Genomic DNA, 24,063 nt, shown 5'->3' with positions numbered 1-24,063 from the left:
AATCGCCTGACGAGGGGGTGTTCAATCAATCCATGTCAGAAATGTGAATGAGGTTTATAGTGAAAGAGGAAAACTGTGGTGAAAGGACGTGCTATGAGTTTCTAATCCAGTGTGTTTAATAAAGGCATTAGAGCACAGCGGTGTGTGTGTGTTATGATGTTTAGTAACACTGTGCTTGACTGGGTATGATCAGTCCACATTTTATAAGAATTCAGCGGAGATTAGAAAAAAAGCTTTTTCTTGCTACCATATATGTCTTATTCCTTTGTAACAGCGTTGAAGGTCAGGCAGTGCTCTGAAACATTTGTGGTGCACTGCACTACTCAATTACACACTTACTGTGAAAAAGCCAGCAAGAGTGAACATCCTTGCAGCTCTCAGCCTTTCCACCAGAACACATAACCATAGTCTTCTGGAGCTGGAAAGAATAACTCCACTTGCTCTGCCTCCACTACCCCACATACACTAGATGCTTATTTCTGTCCTCCTCTCACCAACAGAGAATGAATGAGTGCACACCAGGGGGTGCAGAATAATGGATGGGGGACAGTTGGGAACATTGTTGCCAAAGCACCATGGGGAATTGTGTTTACCAGAAAACCAAACATGCACATTTCATTATGTGGCGGTCAAAAACTAAGCAATCAATGTTGCTATATTGGCGACAATTCAATCAACATCCAAATGTGTTGTCAAGCTTTTAATGGTCGTGAATGTGCACTGTTGCCTACACTACAGGGCACACCTGGACGAGAATGGAGGAAAGTCAAATAGATTTTCAGATAAACACAGTAGATACATAAATCCCATATTGTGACTCAGGCGGTTTTAACCACTCGTATGCATGCACATAGCAAAGGTCGCAGTTTTGACTGAGCTGAGCTGAGTATGAGCCCGACACATCGGCTAACCTATGATTCATCATCGTGGGACCGCCTTGTATATAAAGTTTGTGATGAGGAATTCATGCGTAGTCTTTTTAATTGGGTGTTTTATGTTTTTCAGAAAACATGAGCAATAAATTTTTCATCTCAAGTTGAGGAAGCTTTGACATATTAAAGCAGAAGAGTAATTAAAGGATAAGGGACGCATATTTTCAGTAATGGTCTTTTTCACTTATTGTAGTTGTCAAAAGTGTCGTTGCTGCATCCGTCTTGAAGATTCAAGATCACACAAAACGCTGTAGGAGCCTTAAGAAAATACTCTGCTGCTGCTTACCTGTCAGTAAGAGCTCAAATATGCGCGTTTAGATTTTCGTAACTTTACCTGACATCACTGTTCTGTTTTAATCTTCTTTACTAAGATTAAACAGTTCAGAGATCTGAGCAATAAAACATCTGAGATTTCCAGTTCTAGTAAATAACATGGTTTGGTTTATCAGTGTGCCTGTTCATCAGATGACTGTTTAGCGAGGGCGTTTACAGTATTTGCACCATGATGATGTTTCTCTTTCACTTCAGTTTGTCTGTTAATGTATTATAATACAAATATTTTTGAAGTGTCCTTAGAAAGGCTCCAGTTAAACGCCTTTTTATTTTTGATGGTGTGCGTTTATAATCCTGCACGTCCCTCTGGAGCCTTAATGACACATTAGGCTCTTCAGGCAAAACAATGACTAATGCTGTCGTGTCCTCTTCTCTGTACATTAACATGAAAACGTGAGGGCACGTGTAAGGGTCTAGTAATAGAAGGAAACTCTGCTGTCTTCATTTCCTCCCCTCCCCTTATATCAATCAGAAAACTGGTTAAAAGCCATTTTCAGAGCAATATTTGCAAATATAATAAAACTGCAAGCACGTCAGATAGCCAGGTTAGGGCCAGATAGAAGTGAATCTCAAACATGATGTTAAAATTATATGTGCCAGTTTGCTTCTTGTCAGTTTCAGATATTGCACTGCAAAACTCCAGAATGCAGCATTGTGTGATTGCTGTTTGATAAGAAAGAGACTAACTATAGTCTAAGCTTGGACATAAATTACTCTTTTTTTTTTTTAAGCTTAACATCTATATGAGCAAAAACCTTTGGCTAAGAGCAGGTGATAGATTAGACAGAAAATCACGCTGGGAATTATGTTTGTTTGGCTATAAACACATCAGTTGGCTCACAGATATGTGAACTCTCCATAGCAGCGGTCCCCAACCTTTTTTGCGCCACGGACCGGCCTTTAAGGTGTCGCGGATAAATACAACAAAATAAAACTATACCAGTACCGAAAAAAAGAAAATTTATTCATAACACACGTGAAAAGACCAAGGAAAACTGAGTTAACGATAAAAACGATAACAAAATAACGCTGAAAACCGATAAAAACCCTGAAAAGCATACATTTCACACCTGAGCCTCAACTCTCGCGGCCCGGTACAAAACGACTCACGGACCGGTACCCGTCCGAGGCCCGGGGGTTGGGGACCACTGCTCAATAGCACGTGTCCACAACAAAAATACATGTTGAACTTTGAGTCTGACAAATCCCAAAAAGAAAACACTACATGATCATGGTTGTTTGTCTTCAAGTTGGTATATTTCTGAATGTCAAGTCTTCTGTGAGGCCTGGAGAAAAGAATTTGAGTCGCACAAGTTGCTTTTAACTTCCAGCGCATGGTGCCTGCTCACTACAAATGTAACATAACTACACTAAAATAGCTACCATAGCTCATGTACTGCCCCGTTGTGCTTCCAGTGCATAGGTTCATAATATCAGTCTTTTTTCGGTTCCTCTGTTGTTCAGCAAAGGAGGCCGTGTTGTAACTAAACTATAATTTTATAACCCGATAGCCACTGAAAGTAAGAATCAGTGTTTACCTTGAGAGCAGTTTATCGTGGGGTGAGTGTCTGATGTGAGCTTTTTTACTTCCCTGGATATAAACGCTGAGTTGACACAGTAAAGAGAATACTAAAGTCAAGTTATCTTTGTAAGTGTCTGAGCTACTGTTAGCCACCCGAACAGCTTCAGTGCTGTTTGCATTGATTCTATAAGCCTCTTAAACTAAAGTCTCTCTAGAAAAATAGATTCTATATATGTAGATTTAGAATTTATAGACATGGGACAGGACCAATTGTACCAGAGGTTTGCAGTTTTTTAAAATATGTAACGAGAATGAGACAACATAGGATTTTAAAAATCAAACCATAGATGCATCTACTTACAGTCTCAGTTTGAATTTCAGTGACCTTGACCTCAGTATACCAAGTGTTCCTCTATTAGGAGACTAAGGACCTGAGCACTGGTGGCCACCAGTATTTTTCAAATTTATCTGTCTTTAAACTATAAACCAGCAGGTAGAAACTAAAATCTTGGCTTAGAAATCTGCTGCCTACACCTGAAGTGCTGGAAATCTTTCTGTTGCCTTTAAGAGGCCTTTAAGTTGACAGACTTGAGACTTGCACAATTGGTTGCACATTCATTCGCACGTTGCGCATTCCCTTGAAGTTGGTTGCTTGTCGATATTCCACAAACCAGTTGCCTAGATGCTTAAAGTCTGAGTGTCATTCACTGTCTGTGGTGGTCTCTGGTCACCACATTGATGCAAATAGCTTCCAGTTAACTGATACTTTGATTCAAAATTGAGTTGCACTCTGGTGATTTTAAAGCCTACAATTCACATCAAACCATTATGTGACCACCTCTCTACCCCAGCCCCAGTGCCCTATGGAAGAGGCATTGTCATCCTTAAAGACACCACTCCCATCCAAATCAAACTGTTTCATCATAAAATAAAGGACTCAGACTGAGGAAATACCCTCCACAGCATAATAGAACCACTGGGTCCCCTCACTGCAAGATCCAAGGGTTCAGGTTTTCCTTTAATTCATTACATGTTTGTTTGTCGATGGGTGGCATTATGCTCCACTTCATTATCAAAAGGGCAAAAAAAGCAACGCTGAGATAAGGAGGCAGTCTCGTGGAGCAGTACAATCAAAGTAGCCCTTTTTTATTTGACTCATTTTGTACTGGAGTGGTCAGTGTTTTTCCCCCAAAATCCTCTTATGAAGCAGACATAAATGAATTGAACTTCATGTGATCACATGTACGTTTTCCTTCAAGGATAATTTGGGCCTTGATGCTGGCAGAACTGTCAGATGGTTGCCTGGCAACAATACAAATAATATTTTACGCTGGTGTTGCTTTGACAGAAGATGACTATGTCTTACAATCTGTTGATCATCCTGCTAACCCCTCTTTTTTTTTTAATAACTTGACAAAAAAAATGTGAATAAAAGGAGCCGTGTGAAGGATTTCTACAAACAAATTTGGCTTTGTTTTGTTTTTCTCCTGTTAACTTGTTTGCATACAGCATGAATCACACCATTCAGTAAACAACAGGACAGGTTTCAAACGCGAGACACATTTTTTTCTCATTTGTCAGTTGTCAAAATAAAGGGGCCTAGTAATTACCAAGAATGAATATTTGTTCTTTTAGTTTAAAGAGTGATGGCTTTTGACTCCACATAATAGCTGATTGAAAGGTATTAAAAACATGAAATTCTTCACTTTTAAGGAACATTTATGTTTTTCTTCATTTCCCAATTGTTACTTGGAATAAGTTTGTTTCTTATTCTTTTAGTGACACCTGTTGAGTGCATATTTTTAATAAAGCAATAACCTTTATTTATTTTAATCATAATAACTTCCAAACCAAGCTGCCATTGAGAATCGGAGAGAAAAACTGGACATTCGCTGTATGCATTTACCTAAAAATGCCTTTCTAAGCAAAAACGGTTAATGCTTTAAATGAACAAGCAGTGACATGTAACTGAAGGTGGAGCGGCTTGCTTAACCACGTTTTTCGATGAACACAGTTGGCATATTGAGTCATAGTAGCTTAGCAACTTTAACTAGTTGATTGGTATGCTGTTACTGGAAAGCATGGAAGTCTAAAACAGCAAGAAGCTCTGCACTGCTTGTTCAGTGAAACTCCCCACAGTCAGGTGAAATGAAGCAGCTTGTGACTCTGCGTGTATCAGGTGAAGTCTACACCCTCCTAAAGCCAGCAGTAGGAGTTGGCACTGACAGGAAGTGCAGCGCACAGGGGCACTGGCAACAACTAAAGTAACACATGCCAGATAGGCTAGTTGCTGGTGACATTACACACATTTTCTGATCTGTTTTCACTGACTCTGCTCAGATTAATGACCTCTTGTAATGTTGGCAAATGATTTTGTGGGGAAGCGTGTTTTCAGTATTTACAATCTGCACTGAATATACCAAAAAAGTGAGAAAGAACTGAAAAACTCACAAGAACTGTAAGATGTATTATATTGTGCGCTGGAACTCCACTAACCTGTTTCTACTTTTTTGTTTTTGTTTTTACAGACTGGCAGAAAAGAGAAAGGTGACCCCCTGAACTCAGCCATTGACAAAATGACCAAAAAGACCAGGGACCTGCGAAGACAGGTGAGTCCTTGCCCGCAACGTCTCAGATCTACTGCTGATGAAAACTGTTTTTTTTAATTAATACACCTCTAACAATAACCTTCACTATTTTTTTTTTACTGCCACTGTAAAAAGAGAAATACCAGCAATATTCCAGTCCATCTCAGTGCTATTTCAAAAGATCAGGTCACAGTTATGTATTTTTCTAAGTTACATATTTGGCAAATGTTTCTCAAAGAGCATCACATAGTGTATTTATTAGAGAATTTATTTATTGAAGTTGACTTCATACTTTCATGATTGTTTATAGCAGGCATATACTAAATATGGAATTGAGCTAATTAAGCTTATAAGTATGGCACATAGGAACAATATTCCTTTGATGGTTTTTCGTTGGCTTTGTGTAGAAATGAAGACAAATGCCAAACAGTTATGTATGTATATATACAGCACTTAACTTTATGAGACCACCTGTCACAAAAACTGACAAAAATGTATTTAAACTTCAAATTGTTTTAATTTGTCAGGCAAAAAAAACCCAAATTCACATTTTAATACCCAAATTTAAGCTTCTCTGAGAAGTCAGAAATTAATAACATTCAACCACTGAAACCAATGTTTGTGTTCAGGAATGCAAGTAAATAACTCAATAATTTGGCATCTTGGTCAAAAAATAATGCTGTGATTTACTATTTTTTCTGCTTTTCTTTTTTTTGTTATAGAACTGTAAATCTGAAAATTAATAGATAACAACAATAATTATATTTCAGCATTAAAAATACAATTGTAAATAAATAACTTACTGATGGATTAACCTTTACACAAACAAAGAAAAAAAAAGATTTTGGCAATTAGCAATGCAGCTAATATAGGCCAGCTGTAGCATATATCTCTTTGCAGATGCAGGGTTGTAAACACTGGATGGACCGGCAATATGCATATAATAGTATATCATATCATTGCATCTGTAACAAACAGGACCAATAATTGTTATTGACCGAGCCCCTCTGCCACCTAATCGTGATAAGCAGCATCAGTGGTCGTGGGGATTCATTTGAGATGGTGCTTTATCTGACCCTAGACAGGTCACTTCTAATAGGGAAACAACAGAAAAGTGTTCATGTAGCTTTAGAGCAGACAGAACCACCTTTAAGACTCAGACCAAGCAATACCTGCCATCTGCTGACCCTATGTGCCGCAATCTTTGATAGCTAATGATACCTTTAGTCTGGGGCACTCCAGCTCTGCCAGCATCATTCACTTTTCTGCCAGTGGTTTTGTTTTCAAACTGCTTTGAGATTTCCTCTTATTTGGGTTGGCTGCACATCATGAACTAACAACTGACAAGAATTGTAATGAATAAAATTAATATCAGGCCACATATATAGCATTCAATTCTAATATTGTATCATGAATCTGGATTAAAAAACCAAAAAAGATTTCTGAAGCTACCTTCTGGTGGTGAATAAGTACACGATTCCTGCTGTGATACAAAGTGTCAGAACTCAGAAGCAATGCTGGTTCCTTTCTCATCTTCACTACAGACAAGATTAATCTGGCTTTCCACTGCTGGATCTTACGCAGAGGAAAAAAACAGCCAAGACACGACAACACTTAATGAGTGCGCACAGGTGTCTGTTGATGTAATACTGTGACTGCAGTGTGCTTTAGAGCTACTCTTTCAGTCCTAATCAATTATACTGAAGTGCAGACTTGAGTGCAGTTGAACCATCTTCTTGCCCCCCCCCAAAAAAAAATAAAAAATAAAAAAAATTAAAAAAAATCAGAACATCAGTTGTGTTCAATATTCCGTTTTTCCACCGTCACATCTGGCACTTCTTGGAAATCGACTGTAGCAGCTTTCTGCACAAACGAGCTATGGCTTTGTCTTTCCTGACCTCTGAAGACCCAGAGGATCATTCCAGATGGGAGGCTATAACTCTCCCTCCCATTGGGCTTTTGGTGGGGCTGCCTGACAGGCTGGCAGGCGGTATTCACTCTGACAGGATGTTCTATTGACTCAGGGGTTGGCTTGACAGAATGGGCGGTGTGTTTGAGCTTTGAGTTAAGATGGGAGGGCAAACTTGCAGCACACTTGCAGGCATTACATAGTGCTGTGATACTGTAATTATGTCAACAAAACACATGTTGAGTTTAGCAAGTCAGTGGCACCGTGTAGAGACACAAGACCTTCCTGAGGGGAGGAGCACGGTTTTGCATTTGAGCATCCAAGTTTGCGACATCTCCATTGTGTAAAGGAGGGATCAAATAGCAGAGCAGACAAGCACAGATGACAGACAGCATTTCTAAAAGTGGAGCAGGTAAGACTGCTGTGCAACAACACCACCAGAGACATGCGACATTGTTTTCTCTTTCATGCTGTTTCTTATCCGTGGACAATTCAGCTGATATCTTTTCCGCCCTGATTTTGTTTTCTTGGAAAGAATAAACTCTTGCGATGCTTTCTAATCTGGTAGAGGAAATGCAGTGCGGCTTAACCTCACAGCATTAAACAAATGTTAACAAAATGTTCAATTGCCAACATTTTATATATATTTTTTGCTTTTCATTCAAAAAGGGAAACTGAGAAATGCACCAACAAACATAGAGCTGGCCTCTATGACTCAAAATTGCAGCCTGGTTCCCTGTTATTCCATTCCCAATGATTACACAGTTGGTCTTTATTCACAGAGTTTCAGTTTTTTGTATCTTCTTATGAGAGACCTTCAGTGAAGTGTGCAGTCAAGTTATTGTTATTGTAACGCCTCAGTATGAATGATGCCCGTAGTTGGTAGAAGATTGCAGCATCTCTTCAGGGAATATTTTTCAGTCATGTCACAAACACTTGTACTTAGCGACGAACCGAAAAAACTTTGGTGGTCAGGGTCAGTGTGACCTTCATCATATTCTCTTAAACACAATATTGCTTGACAAGTTAAAAGAATTTCTTCAAATTCTGCAGAAATACACATTTGTACACAAGAGATGAGTAGTCGGTGGTGAGCAACAGCTCAAATTAATCGACTGCAATAAATATGGTATGCTCTTTAATTTACATAAATTAATAGAATTATATAATTGTATAAGTAGTTTGAGGAGCTAATGTACTCCTTTTTCACCACAAGCCTATGCTGTAGGCACTTTTGAGGCTCGTCTGTGGCCCTCAGCAGAGTACTGTATTAACCCATATGGAAGAGATATATATAAATCTTATAAAGTTTGTATCTGTCTTGTGTGAAACTTGTATGAAAAGCATACAAGAGTGAAAACAGATATAAGATCCCTTGAAAATTTATATAAATGAAATTTGTATGTTCTGGATACTTACTAAAACAATATATGAAAGTAATGAGAAAGTGGCCACTTTCATGAGTAAATAATATAAGCCTTATATGATTCATTATATGAAGTAAGCTACATCTTATGCAAGTCTTTTATAAGTTTTTTCTATTTCTTTTCCATATGGGAAAATTTGCAGTCACCAACACCCCTTAAAAAAGGCAAACATGTAGGCAGTCTGACTAAGAAAACCACCTGTGCACACACTTTTATTTCTTGACAAAATCAGATTACAAGTTGTTGTTTAGAAGGCAACTTTACATAAAACTGCTTCCTCATAAAAAGTCACTACCTTACCTAACAAAGAGCAGATGACGCACAGCTGCAATATTGCAATGAACACTGTTTATTGAGAGTAATGCTTACTGTAATTTAAGACACAATTTGCTGGTTAACAAATTAATTGCGTCCACGGTAAACTAATATATAATATGTTAAGAAAGGTCCTTGTAAGGTTTTGCTCGGCACATCAAGTAATCTTATTTGTGCTGTGGTTTTCACTTTGCTCCAATACAGAGTAAATCCTTATGTTCTCGTAGAACCAGCCTTATTGTTCTTATTCACTGTTTTAATCAAAGTACACTTGGTATAATTAAGAAGCCACTGCTGCTATGTCTTGTTTGTATTTTTTTCCATAAGTGTGAAACAAATTGCTTTACTACTCACTTATGATGCTCATGCAAAAGAGAAAGTAAATGGAACTCCATTAGAACATTTAAATGCAATTAAAATGTAACATAAAACTAACTGAGCTTTGACCTTGAGGCTTCTTAACAGATTAGAAAAATAAAATGTCAAGGCCGGGCTAATGAGTGATTCGAGTATTCTGAAGCACAATAATTAGCCCATCAACTCAAGCTTGAAAATTAGCAATCCAAACTGGCATTTGTTTAGGAGAGTGGTCATTTCTAAAGTTCAGCTTATTCATAAACAAGCCATCATTTCTTTATAATATTAAATGCACGTTTTAAAGCACTCACTTGACTTTTTCATAACAAAAACACTGTAATTATTTGTTCTGTGCCACCACTGTTCAGAGCTGGAGGTAAACAGCATGTCACTTTAAGGCTTGGCCACTTTCAGACATATATGGGGAAATATTTTGTGAAATAGGGGGGAAATGTTAGATTATAATAAATGTATAAAGATTTGCAGCAAACCCAAAAGCTCTTAAATCATTGGGTCTTTTATAATGCCCCTAGTTTTGAGTTTACCAAGTCAGCCTGCATTTGTGTTCAGCACGAATGCACTAAAAGTAAGTTATTGCATTTAAATTAAAGGCCTGTTTGCCTCAGTGCACAAGTAAACGGTTTCTTATTACAGAAATATCAATCTTATTTCATCTGTGATCGTTTGACTATCTTTAAAAAACTAAGGTTGGGGTAGGTGCACAGGAAGCAAACTGAGGACCCTGGGAGAAAGTAGTCATTTGGCCTCTTGAACAGAGAAGAGTGTGGAGTGCTTTATTCACTTCAGAATATGTGTGAAATGTGCACCTACTCCACAGATGTAAAACACATTTCCACAAAGAACTTAGTTCAAGCACATCAGTTGCCATCCAATAGTTATAGGTAAACTCCCCCCTTTTCCTTTCTGTGTGTTTCACACTGAGCGAGTTGATGGAGACATTGTTTTCTCCGTACCTGTAATCAACGAAGCAAGCAAAACAATTGAAAAGACATGTTTTGCTTGAAATAGGAGGGTGAGTGGACTTTATATAAGGCAGGCATGAAGAAGCGTGTATGTAAAAAATATAAATAACAACACTCATCAACCCTTTAAACTATAGTATAATTCTGAGTTGGTTTTTTTCTCTCTCTTTATTAACATTCACTTGATAGCGAGACCAAAAAAGCCATTGGAAATGAGCCATGTGTTGAACCTCCTGTCATCTTGTCTGTAATGGATGCATCTGTCAAGTCATCTCTCTGGGCCATTTTTTGACTGATGGCTGATTCCAGGATTCCCTATAGCACAACTGCCTTGCATATTTTGCCTCACAAATTTAGTTTTTTTTCACTCCGTCCCCCTCCTCTCTGTCTGCTTTGGGTTGTTGAAATCATTTCCATTTTTGCTATTAGATTGTTGATTGGTGCAGCTGTTTTTTAATTGTTTAGGGTTTTCATGTTAAGGAGAAACAGCTGGCACGAATCTTGTCAGCTGTAACTCTTTGTTTAGACTAACAATTTCCAAATTATTTTTGAATCCCTTTGATCCGTTTTTTTTTTTTTTTTGCAAAGTGTTCAAGTATTCAAGTTTCATTAGCTATGGTAGTGAAGATTCCTCTTGGGGGGCTGCAAAACACATATTTTTCGGATTCGTTTATACAATTGTATATGGTCACCAGCCACTTTATTAGGTTAAACTTGCTAGTATCAGGGTGTACTACCATGTTCAGAGTTGCTTTAATTCTTTGTAGCCTGGATTCAGATGCTCTATTGGATAGAGATCCGTGACTGTGGAGGCCATTTGAGTACAGGGAACTCATTGTCATGTTCAGGAAACTAGTTTGAGATGGTTTGATGTTTGTGACATGGCATGTTATCCTAATGGAAGCAACCATCAGTAATGAATGTGGTCAACAGTACTCAGGTACGCTGTAGCATGTAAAAGATGCTAAGTTAGATCATACTGAGATAAGATAATATCCCTGACACTAGAGCAGGGCAATATGACCAAAAATATTTATCATGATATACATTTGAAAACTTGCGATAACGATATAACTGCTGATATAATTGACACTAGACAAAATACTTTACAACTCCACAACTTTATTAGTGCAATAAACCCCATCAATGTATTTTCACTTAAACAAGCAGCTGTTTTTTATGTGCATTAAAGTTATATAAAAATTTAACAGTGCAAATGCAAAATCCTTGCTGACAGTTGAACCAAAAGGCATTTCCAGTGGAAATTGGCCGACATGTCCTCAGCATAACCATGTTTAATATCCACAAAACTTAAAAAGAGGTTATACACACACAACACGATAATATTATGTTGAAGCACAGTGCGTATCACTCCGCGAGGCTCCTGCTTACGATAGCCGTAATCCTCCGACAATCCATCAAGCGGTGCAGGTTCGTAGCTTAGCAAAGTCGTACTAAAACATTTGACAGATTTTCGTGTACGACATAAAATCGTTTCGAGGTCAGTAAACACAACCAGAATTCATACATAAGGCACATTTTCAGAAAAATCAAAGGATTGATTTTAAGTGTGCTGTATTTTCCAAACAACACGGTAATAACGACGGCCCGCTAGCATGCTCTACCAAAAGTAGTGCTTTGTTGTGTATCTGACGGACGAAAGCTAAACCAGTTCCACACCACTGAAGTTGCAGCATTTTTACAAACCAATTCTGGTTCATCCGTTTCATTTAACGATCCGCTTTCGCTCTTCTCATTCTGCGTCTCCGCCAGGTGCGTATGGAAACACCGGTAAATTACACCCAAAATTACACCGGTATTACTGTGAACGGTATGATATAGCCCAGCCCTACCTGACACCATCATGCCACCACCAGCAGCCTAAATTGTTCATATAAGACAGAATGGATTCATGATATTTATGCCAAAGTCTGAACCTACAATATGAATGTCACAGCAAAACTTAAGACTCATTGGATAAGGCCGTTTTTGTTGTTTGTTTATTTTTGGTGGGCCTATGTGAATTGTAGCTTTTGTAGCTGACAGAAGTGGCACCTAGTGTGGTTTTCTGCTACTGTAGGCCATTGAAGTTTAGAAATGCTCTTTTGCATATCTGGTCAGCTCAAAGCATTTAGGCCATTCTCCTATGACCTCTGGCATCAATAAAGCATTTTGGTCCAGAGAACTGCCGCTCACCTTTTCAGAACATTCTCTATAAAACCAAGAGATAACTGTGTGAATAAACCTCTGTAGTTCAGCAGTTTCTGAGATTCTTAGAGAAGCTCATCTGGCCCCATCAACCATGTCATGTTTAAGGTCAATAAAATGACCTTTCTTCTCCTTTCTGATGCTGGGTTTGAACTTCAGTAGGTTGTCTTGGTCATGTCTACATGCATACATGCAAGAAATAATAAGCAGCTTTACTTAATCAGTCAGTGAATGATTGTACATCAAGTTGTGTTTTTACACATCAACATAATCCTAAATCCATGTTGTATGAATGTCCCTGCTTTGATTACATTTGAGTACAATGCAGAAAATGTCCAAGTACATAAATAGAAAGATAAAAAAATCTAGACATCAATATCCTGTTTTCTATTTTAAGAACTATAAGATGCTTTTTGGGTGGCCCAAAAATCTATGTGTGAAAAACTTCCACTTTAGGACCTTCAGGGCTATTTTCAGGGCAAAAGGAACCTACCCTGAGAAAGTCTTTGGTAGGGCTAGAGGCTGATTGGTTTTACTTGAAGACAGATAAAAGTGACATATTTAAAACTCCTGCAACTGAGTGCAGGCACAAGAAAGAAAAAAGAATGGGGGGAAAAAAAGAAAATATAAAAATATAGGTCAGAAATACATCGAAGAGGCGTTGCATGTTTTTTCTTTCTTTATTACACCAGTGATGAAGTCCAGAGAGATTTCATGTCAGAGAAAGCTAAAGGCAGTGAAACAGACAGAGAATGTGAGCAGGAGAAGTAAAAAGGGAAAGAAGAGAACCAGTAGCGTTAATGAAAACAAAGCAGTGAATGGGAGAAATAAAATATAAGTGTCTGATTGTTTAATATTGACGACATTCTATAGCACTAAAATTACGTGTCTACACATTTGCACAACGCTGCAGGAAGGTGCCGCATTGCTGGGTTTTTGCAACTGAAGACTAGTCTTCATTCTGTCCACTGTTGCTGCTTTGTGTGCGTGCACACAGACCTGCAGGTACAGAACAGAAAGAGATGGATATAGTCGAGAGACAGAGAGCAGAAAAGAGAGTCGGAGACAGACAAGAAAATAGTCCGTATGTGTTGGAAACACGGCAACAGTAGTTCGAAGGAGCCTTTTAGCAACCTAAAAAGGTTCCTGAGAGCACAACCTCCGGACTGATTGGAAAATGAACCTTTTCTTCTTTTTTTCCCCCCCATAGTCAAAACACATGTATGCTAGGTTAACTGGAGAATTTAAATTGGCCATATGTGTGGATTAAAGGTAAAATGCCGTAAAATGTCACTTGTTGAGTGCTTTGCACAGTTAAAGCTAGAAGAGCCCAATAAAACTGCCAGTCCGTTCTATTTGAATCCTTACTTCTGCTGCATTTTATCTTGTTTTAGAACCCTATAAGTTTGTTTATAGTGGTTACTCCACTAACTCCAATGACTAATGAGTCTTGATCATGCCCCAGTGAAACATGGCTAAAGCAGACCCTGTTTGTAGCAAATCATCACAACTTTGTAATCAGACTGCAGCCTGCCTTTTTTCCTACTTTTCCATCTCCAAATGTGGCCCCACTCTTCTCATTACACTTGCTAATAATGTACATTTTCAGTGTGTGACATTAATGATTGAAATGCTACTAATCAATGTAGCAAACTAGGTTAGTTAGCCACTGCATATGTTGTAGAATTTTGGATGAGACACACAGTAGATAAGCTTTACGATATTAAGTAAAAACGAAACAGCTCAATAAAGGTTCATAATGGATAATGTGTAACCAAAACTATGTATTTAGGGTTGCAGCACAGTTACCATTCACCATGCACCACTTCTGCTTGCCTCCTCATTGAGTAACTAGAGGTAATTAAGCTGGGCTTAGAAGAATAAAAAGATGCCAATCAGAATTCATCTGCTCAGGTTTTAGGACAGACTAGCGATGTGGCGCTGTAACACACTGCGGAGCACAGGAAAACCTGACTTCACACAGAGCACAAATGCTTAGAGCAAGACAAGCACCATTTTTCATGTTGGATACTTCTGTTAGTACACTTCCTTGTAGTACACTGTCTACATAGTGGCTTTGAGCACCCCTGGTTAAAGTTTCGGTTGCTATCAATAAATAAGTGATTACTCACTTATTTATTTATTTTAAGATGACCTGATTTCCAAAAGGCATAAAGCAGCCTTCTTATAGCCTTCTCCTGTTTTGCGGTTATCAATTATTAAAATTTTCAGAGTGCTATGCAGTTGCTTAGAGAAGCCCATGGATGCAGATTGCTTAGACAAGGTTTCAGGAGTCTGAGTATTTAAAATGCTTTGAAATTTACATCACTTGGCCTTTTCAAACGATGATTGTGAACTTGCTAATTAAGGTCTGAGACCTTAGTAAAAGTTATCTCAAAGCTCAGATCTCTTGGGGTGCCCCAACTTTTGAGTAGGACTCCTTTCCTTTTATTCATTCTAAAACTGTACAAAGCAAAACCCATTGCTTAAATGTTGAAAAAAATGTTGTATTGTGTTTAACTGTATGCCTTTTGGAGATCAGTTCATACCACCCCACCTCCCTTTCTTTTATTCTGCTCGGCTTAGACCCTGCACCCACCCTGGTTCGGTTCCCCAGCCCCACTCCCCCCTAAACTGCTACTTTGGTGTCTGTTTTTTGTTTGCCCTTAAAAAATAATAATATCCCAGTTTTATTGTTAGAACTGGGATATTTATAGTCTCTCCCACTTTTTCCTTCCTCTAGTCTCTTAAGAACAGATCGCACTCAACTTTTTGACCATTGTGGGTACACCATCTGGATACTCATAATGCACTGCGTGTTGTAATAATTGTCAGCGTGAGCGTGCTTATGCACTCATACTTGCAATTGTAAGTAGGATTCGAGACATGGCAAAGTACTGTGTGAGTGTTTTCTGTTATTGCAAGCAAAGTAGGGAAGGACAGTGAGGATAGAAATGAGTAAAACTGGAATAAAGGATCATAGTGCACCTACACAGTGTGTGTGGATAGAAAGAAAGAAGTATGTTGTGCTTAAAATTGGCTTTATAGATTTCAGCTGTAGGCTGAAAATGCATTTTACAATGATTCCTCAGGTCTTTGAAATCAGCCTGTAAAAATATAAATGTAAATACCAATATCATATATTGATATGATAAAAACCTCTTTTTTCCTCACAGTCACTTCCTATGCTGATCAACTGCTGACATACATAGATTCAAGGCAAACATTCTTGCGTGCGCCAGTCATTATCTGTTGCAAAGAAATGAGTTAACATAACATCATGGCTTTGTGACCCTGAACAGACCAGAGCTTAGAATGAGTCAGTCTCTCTCTGATTTGAGCACACTGGCTTCTTTCCTCATCTCTAACACATTCGTTCCTCTGTACTAAAGTTTCAGATCACTAGTTTCACAAATGATAGTAGTAACTACCTTAAATAGTACATTTCTCTATACCTAAATATTGTAATCACTTTAATGAAAATAATTTTTATATATTATTTTATGAAAATAATATTTAGGCTCTAACATGCTCTATATGAAGAGTCCTGAGGTCCATAAAGATCATCATAACCTAATTGAATTTGACTGATTTCACCACCAAGTTCCTCATCTTGACTCTTTTTGTCATTGCTGACATTTTTAAAAGTGGAAGTTGTGTTATCAATCCGGCCAGATGGGCAGCTTTGGAAAATGTGAAGGACAGGATACATTTTTGACTTTAAACTATATTTTCATAGATTCCTCGAGCTTATTTTTACTATACCAAAGTAATAAAGTAATAGATAAACAATTAAATGACAGAAAGATTCCAGGTTTTATACATTTTTGTTGTTGTTGTTGTTTTTTAAATAGATCCTTACTGGAAAAAATGGGACATCTTCTGTGACTTAACAAAAACTTTCAGTATTATAATTACAGGACAGTCTGGGCAATGAGCTACCAGAACCTTTTCTATAATTTGTATAATAAAATTTAATTCGAAAGAGTTGTGCTCACAGATTTCTTTCATTTACTACAGCAGCTTTTCTTTATCACATAGAAAAACTGAGACACTCTTTTTTCTTATTTTACGATATCTCGGGGAATAAATGAGCAGTTAAACTTCTTGACACCGACAGGAAGGAGAATTTCACAGATGAAAATGGGCCTGAATGTGAATTTTTTTCGCTGAGTTTCCTCTCTGAGTCCTCAGGACATTACAACAGAACTCACTCCAGCGGTTACACGTTTACGGTGCACAACCTGATAAATACTGAATAAAACTGACGAGCAAGCTCATGGTCTAGCTCCCCACCTGACACTTTGCCCTTGGGGTTTAGAAAATGTGGACTCTTAAACTGCTGACAACTGCTTGGTCATAGCTGGAGTCCAGGCTTTCAGCACCTGCCTCAATCCTTGAGATTCACAGGGAGCAGAGTGCAAATGGTCATTAATCTAACAATAATAGCTGAATTGGAAGCTGTCTGGACATGCCCAGGAAGATGACTTTGAACATGATCAAATTTTAATCTGTTTATATTTTTTATAATTTATTGGTAAGAAAAAAAAGCATTTGAGCGGACATCTTGAACAACGTAGGAGCTTTGTTCATACACAACAGAAATAGCAAAAACAATATTAGATAACAAATAATTACTGGCATTACCAGAAACCAGAAACTTCCTCACTCAGCATTAATCATGAAGCATCTCCACAAGTACGTTTCATCTTCTGCAAACACAATAAGACAATCAGTATCACTCAGTGAACTGCGTGTTGAGACTATACATCCACTAATGCAGACCTTCCTAAAGTGTGGGGCCCGCCCCCTAGGGGGGGGCGCAGAGCCATTGCAGGGGGGGCGCGGTATGAAAATGGGGGGAAAAAAATGCTTGGACACTGCTAGCATGGGGCGCCCACACAAACGCAAAGCAGGAGATGAGATGAGATAGCCTTTATTTGTCAGTTGCAGGTCTTTTGCCCACAACCGAGATGACAGACCTTGCCGACCGTACATACAATACACAAACATCACATTGGGGAGACAGGTCAGGCTAGGTAGCGAGGAAAAAAAACATCGAAATGTGTAACACAAAAGGATAATACAGGAATGCACAGATATCAACACACCATAGCACAATAAACACAGACAAGCAACATGGGAAAGTGTTCCAGTGTGTACATCTGATCTGGGACCGCTGCAATCTTCGACTGTGCCTCCAGCTGACCCGATGTCCACATCATGGGGGAGGTAAGCGTTGGAGGTGGCGTTGGATCCGGGGTAGGGAATGTGATGCGTCAGTGAGTGCATATGCATGTGTGTGCGTGTCCATAGTTCAGCTGAGACAGTGTCCTTCATCCTGCCAGGCTAGGTAAACAGTCTTCCAGCCAACCCAGGTGGCCTTGCATGGAATGGGAAGGAACAGACTCAACACAGTCGTTATCAGGGTGTTTTGTTCGGCTCCAGCCTTGAGCCCACAGCTGGCGCCGAAGGGGTAGCCGGATTATGATGGTAATTTTTCTTTTGCAACAACTCATGAGAATTTCAAAGCTGTTCTTTAACACTCCGACACTGGTCTCTCAATCTCAAGATGAAGCATCGCTGAATATGTTTCCAAACCAACTTCATTCTAAGCCAAAGACTAGAAAATATGGTGAAGCATATCTGCCCTTTGGTTTCACCTGCACAAGTGCCAAGGTAGGTCTCCCCTGCAGAATTGGTTTTCTGGGCTGTTCAAATCACGGACAAACATAGGTGCAAAAAATTTTCTTGTAAAACAAAAGGGGGCCTAGCAAAAAAAAGCTTGGGAACCACTGCACTAATGTAACTGAAACATGTAACATGTACACACAGCGACAATGACGTTGGAACAGTTCCACTGAATCTAATCAAATTTATTTTCTGTCACTCTGGGCTCAACTGTCGTCATGCTGCAGGCTGATCATCGCGTCTGGTCGCACAGTAGATGTTACAGGCAGATGGAAGACATTTGTTTTAAATAAAAGCAGGAATAGTCTCAAAGAATCTAATATATATAGAGAGAAAGAGTGAATCATGTGACAAAGAAAGTACACCCTCTGTCAATTCTAAATTGTAATGCGTGAAGACATGATGAATCATGTGGCACTTAGCAGGTCTCAAACTTAGGTAAAGATGGCCTCAAATTAACAACAACACATGTCATACTAAACATGTCATTATTTCTTTTTAGCAAAACTTAGGCCAAAATGCAGAAACACTGTGTGAAAAATTAAGCACACCCTTACTTCTTCCATAGGAATTAAGAAGGTAAGTAGCAGCCAGGAGCTACTAATAAAATTTATTTGATTAATGAATCATCAGCAAGTGTGACCGCCTCTATAAAAGCAGACGTTTTGGAAGTTTGCAGCCCTGGAGCATCGAGGTGTGTGTTAACACCGTGCCAAGGAGGAAAGACATCATCAGTGATTGTAGGAGAAGCAATTGTTGCTGCCCATCAATTTGGGAAAGATTGTCAGGCCATTTCCAAACAATTTGAAGTCCGCCATTCTATAGTGAGCACAATTATTAACAACTAGACACCATAGACCACTTTCAGTCTACCCAGGAGTGGACATCCTGGAAAATTTACTCCAAGGTCAGACTGTGCAATCCTCAAACACACAAAAACATGCTAAACTCAGGAGCTTTTTTTAGACTCTGCTGTCCTTAGTGTGTTAAATGCTTATGTTCATGACAGTATTATTAAAAAAAAAAGATTTAACTTTTAACTAGACTTCTTTTGGATAGATGAGAGCAAAAATGTTTAGCAATGGTGGATGAAAAACAAATAGCATATCATCACGAGTGCCTCATACCAACTGTCAGTCATGATGGTGGAGAGGTGACAAATTAGGCTTGGTGATCATGAACGTCACTGTATCCGGTCTTTAAGTCTGAAGTCATTAGCCATGTCTGGGCCCAAACTTCGCTGCAGGTCCCTAAGTCAAATGATCAGTGCAGCATTACTGAGAGTTGAAAAACTGTCTAAATTCTTTTATCTGTAATAAAATAATCATTGTGGCTGCTCTACCAGTTGTAGCAATTAAGTTTAACATCCAGGCATCCATGAAAATGGAATTTATGACATTTATTAACAGAGTTAGAAGTTAGCAGGGAGTTAGCTCGCTAGCTTCCATCTATATATAATATACCATGTTCTGACTGAGGGATTTATGAAACAAATTAAAACATACAGCTCTGCTATCACTTCCAACATAAATGAAGACAGGAAAGTAAACAGCAGTGAAGTTTGTAGGGTTACTGAAGTTGAGCTAGCTGGTATATAATGATGTGATACGTGATCGCTAGCGAAACAGCTATGTTAGCATAATATAAACAGTAAAGCTGGAGGATAAACGCTAACGAACGGAGGACTTTTTTCCACTCGATAAAAGTTAATGTGAGGGTTCCCAATGGTTAGGGGCAAATGCAATCGCATGGCAGGATGCTGTAAACGGACCAAACGTCAGTCAGGAGAACTACCGAGATAATCTATCCACAGTATGAGGTTAGTCATTAATATACTGCTGCATGGGCTGGCCTGTAGATACATCGTAAGGGTTAAAAACTGAGCTTTAAAATGATTAGCGGTAATAAAAACCGAGAGAAGCAGACAGTGATCACTGACTGTTCAGATTAAACAGAACAAGATGCAAAGCATTAAAACATAAACATATTAAAAACACAACAGCCTTATAAATGCAGACTACTTTGGGCCCGGACGCAGGATTGTTAAATATATAATAGTCTTAATATGTCCTGTGTCATTGTTCATCTCAAATGGCATTTACCTAATCATGAGACCTGCTAAGTACCTCATGCTTTTGCTTTTTTGCTTTTGTTGTTATTTTTTTTTAATGTCCAGATATATAAAACCTTAGTTTACTTATTTACCATTTTACTGTGTATATTATTATTTACACCATGCAGATGCAGTCCTAGCTGCAGGTTAAATGTAACCTTTTTTTGTCGCTAAAATGAAGTTTGTTTATATAGAAGTCTGCGGGAAAACAGCTTGCTTCTTGATCCATGATCTCAATAAACAGTGGTCATAAACGTAGGCTAAAGGCATGTTAAATACAAGATGCTCACCTTTAAATTATGGTCCCCATTAGAATCAAAAAAGAGGAAAAAGCATGGTACTTTCAAATGGACCTATCTAGTGTATGGTTGTGCAATGTCCCTCCCCCTTTTTTCCTTTGCTCTTCAAAACACTACTATGGTAATAGTTCATGTTTAACATCAAGACTTTGACCAGTAATCTCAGTGCATTAAGCCCATCCCTTATACACAGTATATGGATTTAGTAGAAATTCTAGATTTAAAAAGCCGCTGTTTTGAACATGGAGCCAGTGCACTTCCCTCCAGCACCATCCAGCAGAAAGACAAACTTAGCAGTTAGCTAGCTGTTAAACATTTAGCACCCAGAAATATGTCTTAATATTATTAAAGAAAAGGTTTGGAGCTTAAAAGAAAGCATGTAATGGGGTTGTTCCTCCAGTTAACCAGAAGCTTCAGTCCACATAAATGCCAGTTTTCTTCCTATTTAACTGTTTACAAGAAAGTGCTTCATAACAATTTATTACCTCAGTAGTGTTCAGGAATTGTCAGACCCCCAAAGTTATTAAAAAACATGCTGCTTATTTCTGGCGATCAGCAGCCACTATATTGAGAGTAAATGCTGAGCACACAATGGGCTTGGAAATTTGGGGAGCGCTACAATGACAAATCAGTGTTTATTCTGAGGTTCCTTGTTTTCAACACTGGATTCCCTGGACGAGTGTTTTATTTTGCAAGATATACTAAGACTCTGGGATTAGGTATCATATGTGTTTGTCTACAGGCTATTGACGCCCTCTCAGTCACTCTCTCACCGTTTCATCTCCGCACTCTCCTCTCACTCATCATCTTTCAATGCTGCCTGATAGATATCATATATGAGGGCTATTATTTAATTTTTGATTTGCTCGGGCTGTTTTCCCTCAGCCATTACTCTAGCCGCTTAAGCTGTGATTGCTCTTGACATTTTAATAAGAAACTTTCCTGTGCTGACCCTAAGGTACCCACCACTATGTGTTCCGAATCACAAGTGAAATGTAACAGAAACTAAAGTGCAAAAGTAAACATTCAAAAATCCACCACGGTGTTCTCTTCCAGATTCAAACCCATATGGAAAAGATATATATAAATCTTATAAAGTTTGTATCTGTCTTGTGTGAAACTTGTATGAAAAGCATATAAGAGTGAAAACAGATATAAGATCCCTTGAAAAATTACATAATGAAACTTGTATGTTTTGGATACTTACTAAAACAATGTATGAAAGTAATGAGAAAGTGGCCACTTTCATGAGTAAATCATGTAAGCCTTATATGATTTACTCATGAAAGTGGCCACTTTCATGAGTAATCACATATAAGTTTTTACTATTTCTTTTCCATATGGGAATCCACGATTTCCACTGTAAACAAGTCAAGTTACTAGAGTCTCTCATGCATGTGTGTGCAATCCTTTGTTTTCCAGTGATACACTGATGATAGTGAATGTTTGCAAAAATTTCCCTCAGGATCAGTTTTTTTTTTTTTGTGACAGAACAGATGCCTAATCCCACAAACTGCAGATTCCTCACAACAGAGCAGATGCAACAAATGATTGCTCATCTTATTTTTGAGGATCACCCTCTTATCATTGAACAAAGTTATGACAAGATTTATTAATCATTTAAATGTTTGTTCTTTTTTATTCTTTATGTTAACCACTTCATTGTCAGTTGGGATTTGAATGTATCTTTGGATTAAACGACTGTGCTGAATAAGTAGCATGGTGCAGGAATAATGTAACAATAATTAAAAACCACTGACAGGTGAAGTGAATACCATTGATCATCCTCATGTTATAGGTCCACAAAAAAACAGAAAAAAACATATTAAAATCCAGTTGTAATCACATTTTATTACAGCTAGATGATTTTTTCATTAATGACATTGATGATTTTTCAAATGCCTCTTCAGTTCTGCTCGACAACCAATGTAACAGTGACATTGGGTCATCTATCTACATTTGTTGGTGTGCTAGTTTTCAAAAAAAACATGCTTTGCATACATATGACCATTAATGGTAATCTTTATGTATCTCTATCTAACTTTTGGAATGTATTTATTTATTTAACCTTTTAAAAATGGTTTTAAAAATAGTTACGTTGTGATATTTTTGTTATATTTAAGGTGTTTTTTGTGCATAGTGGCTTTTTTTTTTTTTTATTACCCTTAAGCTAAAAAAAAGGGTGATGGGTGTTTGTCATGACCCGGCTGGGCTGACAGCCAACATGGACACCTAAGTTTGTGAATGCGATAACTCAAGAACGACGTGACGTAGCAGCTTCAAATTGATACCATAGGTATATCTACTAGGAGGCTGAGAGGTATCACTGGAGGCCTCCAGTATTTTTATATCTGGTTATGCTGAGTTATTAGTTTACTTTACTGTTCCTGAACCTTTCAACATGTGGAGTTTGTTTGATCATGAAAAAGATGGCCCTACATTAAATCTAATGCTGCACGGTTACTAGCTAGTTCCCCAACAGTCAATGTTCGTTTACATGTTCATTTAAAAGCCAGTATTACATTTAGCTATTAGTATGATAGTTTATAAAAGCATATAAAAAGCTTAGTAAACTAGTTAGAAAGATAAAACTAACAGAAACAGAGTTGCTACAGTTGTTTGCATGCTTGTTGGAGTAAACATACAATCCCAATTGCAAATGCCATTTGATCAGCCTCCACTTGTCTTGGTAGGCTCATTACAAGATTTTGGTATTTGAGTGCAAGAATGTTCTCCTGTTGAGGATCAGAAGTATTTGTGAGGTCAGATACTGTGGCAGTAAAGCCAGAATCACCATTGAATTTCTAATTCATCCCAGAGCTGTGCAGTCAGGCTGTATCTCTCTGTGTGCTGTCTGCTTTTTCACTCATTTTCAGTCAGTGCAATACCATTTTCAAGGGAATGTTTGTCTTGTTGGGGTTTTTTTTGGATTTTTGGTTTTGTTTTTTTTCCTTAAGCCACTTAACACTGATCTATGGATCATTCAAGCATATAAATGGCACCGAACACAATGGATGAACCAGTGTTGTATCATAACACACAACTTAGCAAAGAAACTATTTTAAATTGTTTTTTAGGCACTTTGTTTATATGTGCTGATGCAAAAACACAGAACATGTTCTGCTTTTTTTTAATGAATGTATGATGAATATAACACAGTTTGACAGGCATAAAATAGTGTTTCTCCCAAAGATCTATTACCAGAAACCAAACCTCACAATTATATCACGATATTTAAAGGAACTCTTCGGGAACTTTACAGCCATGCTGTCACATGATAAAATAGGTTGTTGCAACTTTTGTCAAGCTTTTTAAACAGCTGCTTAAAGCACTCCTTTTCCACCATGTAACCATCCACTGCTTGCTCTTGCTGTCCTCACAAATGC

The 24,063-nt window shown here is 38.1% G+C and overlaps 1 protein-coding gene across 1 annotated transcript in view; it reads left to right on the top strand.

The window, feature by feature from the left end:
• ctnna2 (catenin (cadherin-associated protein), alpha 2) overlaps nucleotides 1-24,063 on the top strand; it is a 330,513-nt gene that overhangs the window by 225,700 nt on the left and 80,750 nt on the right. Inside the window, exon 8 of the mRNA XM_004549527.4 lies at nucleotides 5,316-5,396. Within this exon, the coding sequence (XP_004549584.1) occupies nucleotides 5,316-5,396 (81 nt within the window). The remainder of the gene's footprint in view (nucleotides 1-5,315; nucleotides 5,397-24,063) is intronic.

Source organism: Maylandia zebra, linkage group LG6 (assembly GCF_041146795.1).
Source record: "Maylandia zebra isolate NMK-2024a linkage group LG6, Mzebra_GT3a, whole genome shotgun sequence".
NCBI classification, from domain to species: Eukaryota; Metazoa; Chordata; class Actinopteri; order Cichliformes; family Cichlidae; genus Maylandia; species Maylandia zebra.
Note: the sequence above shows the minus strand (reverse complement) of the source record. Positions and strands in the feature narration are given on the sequence as shown.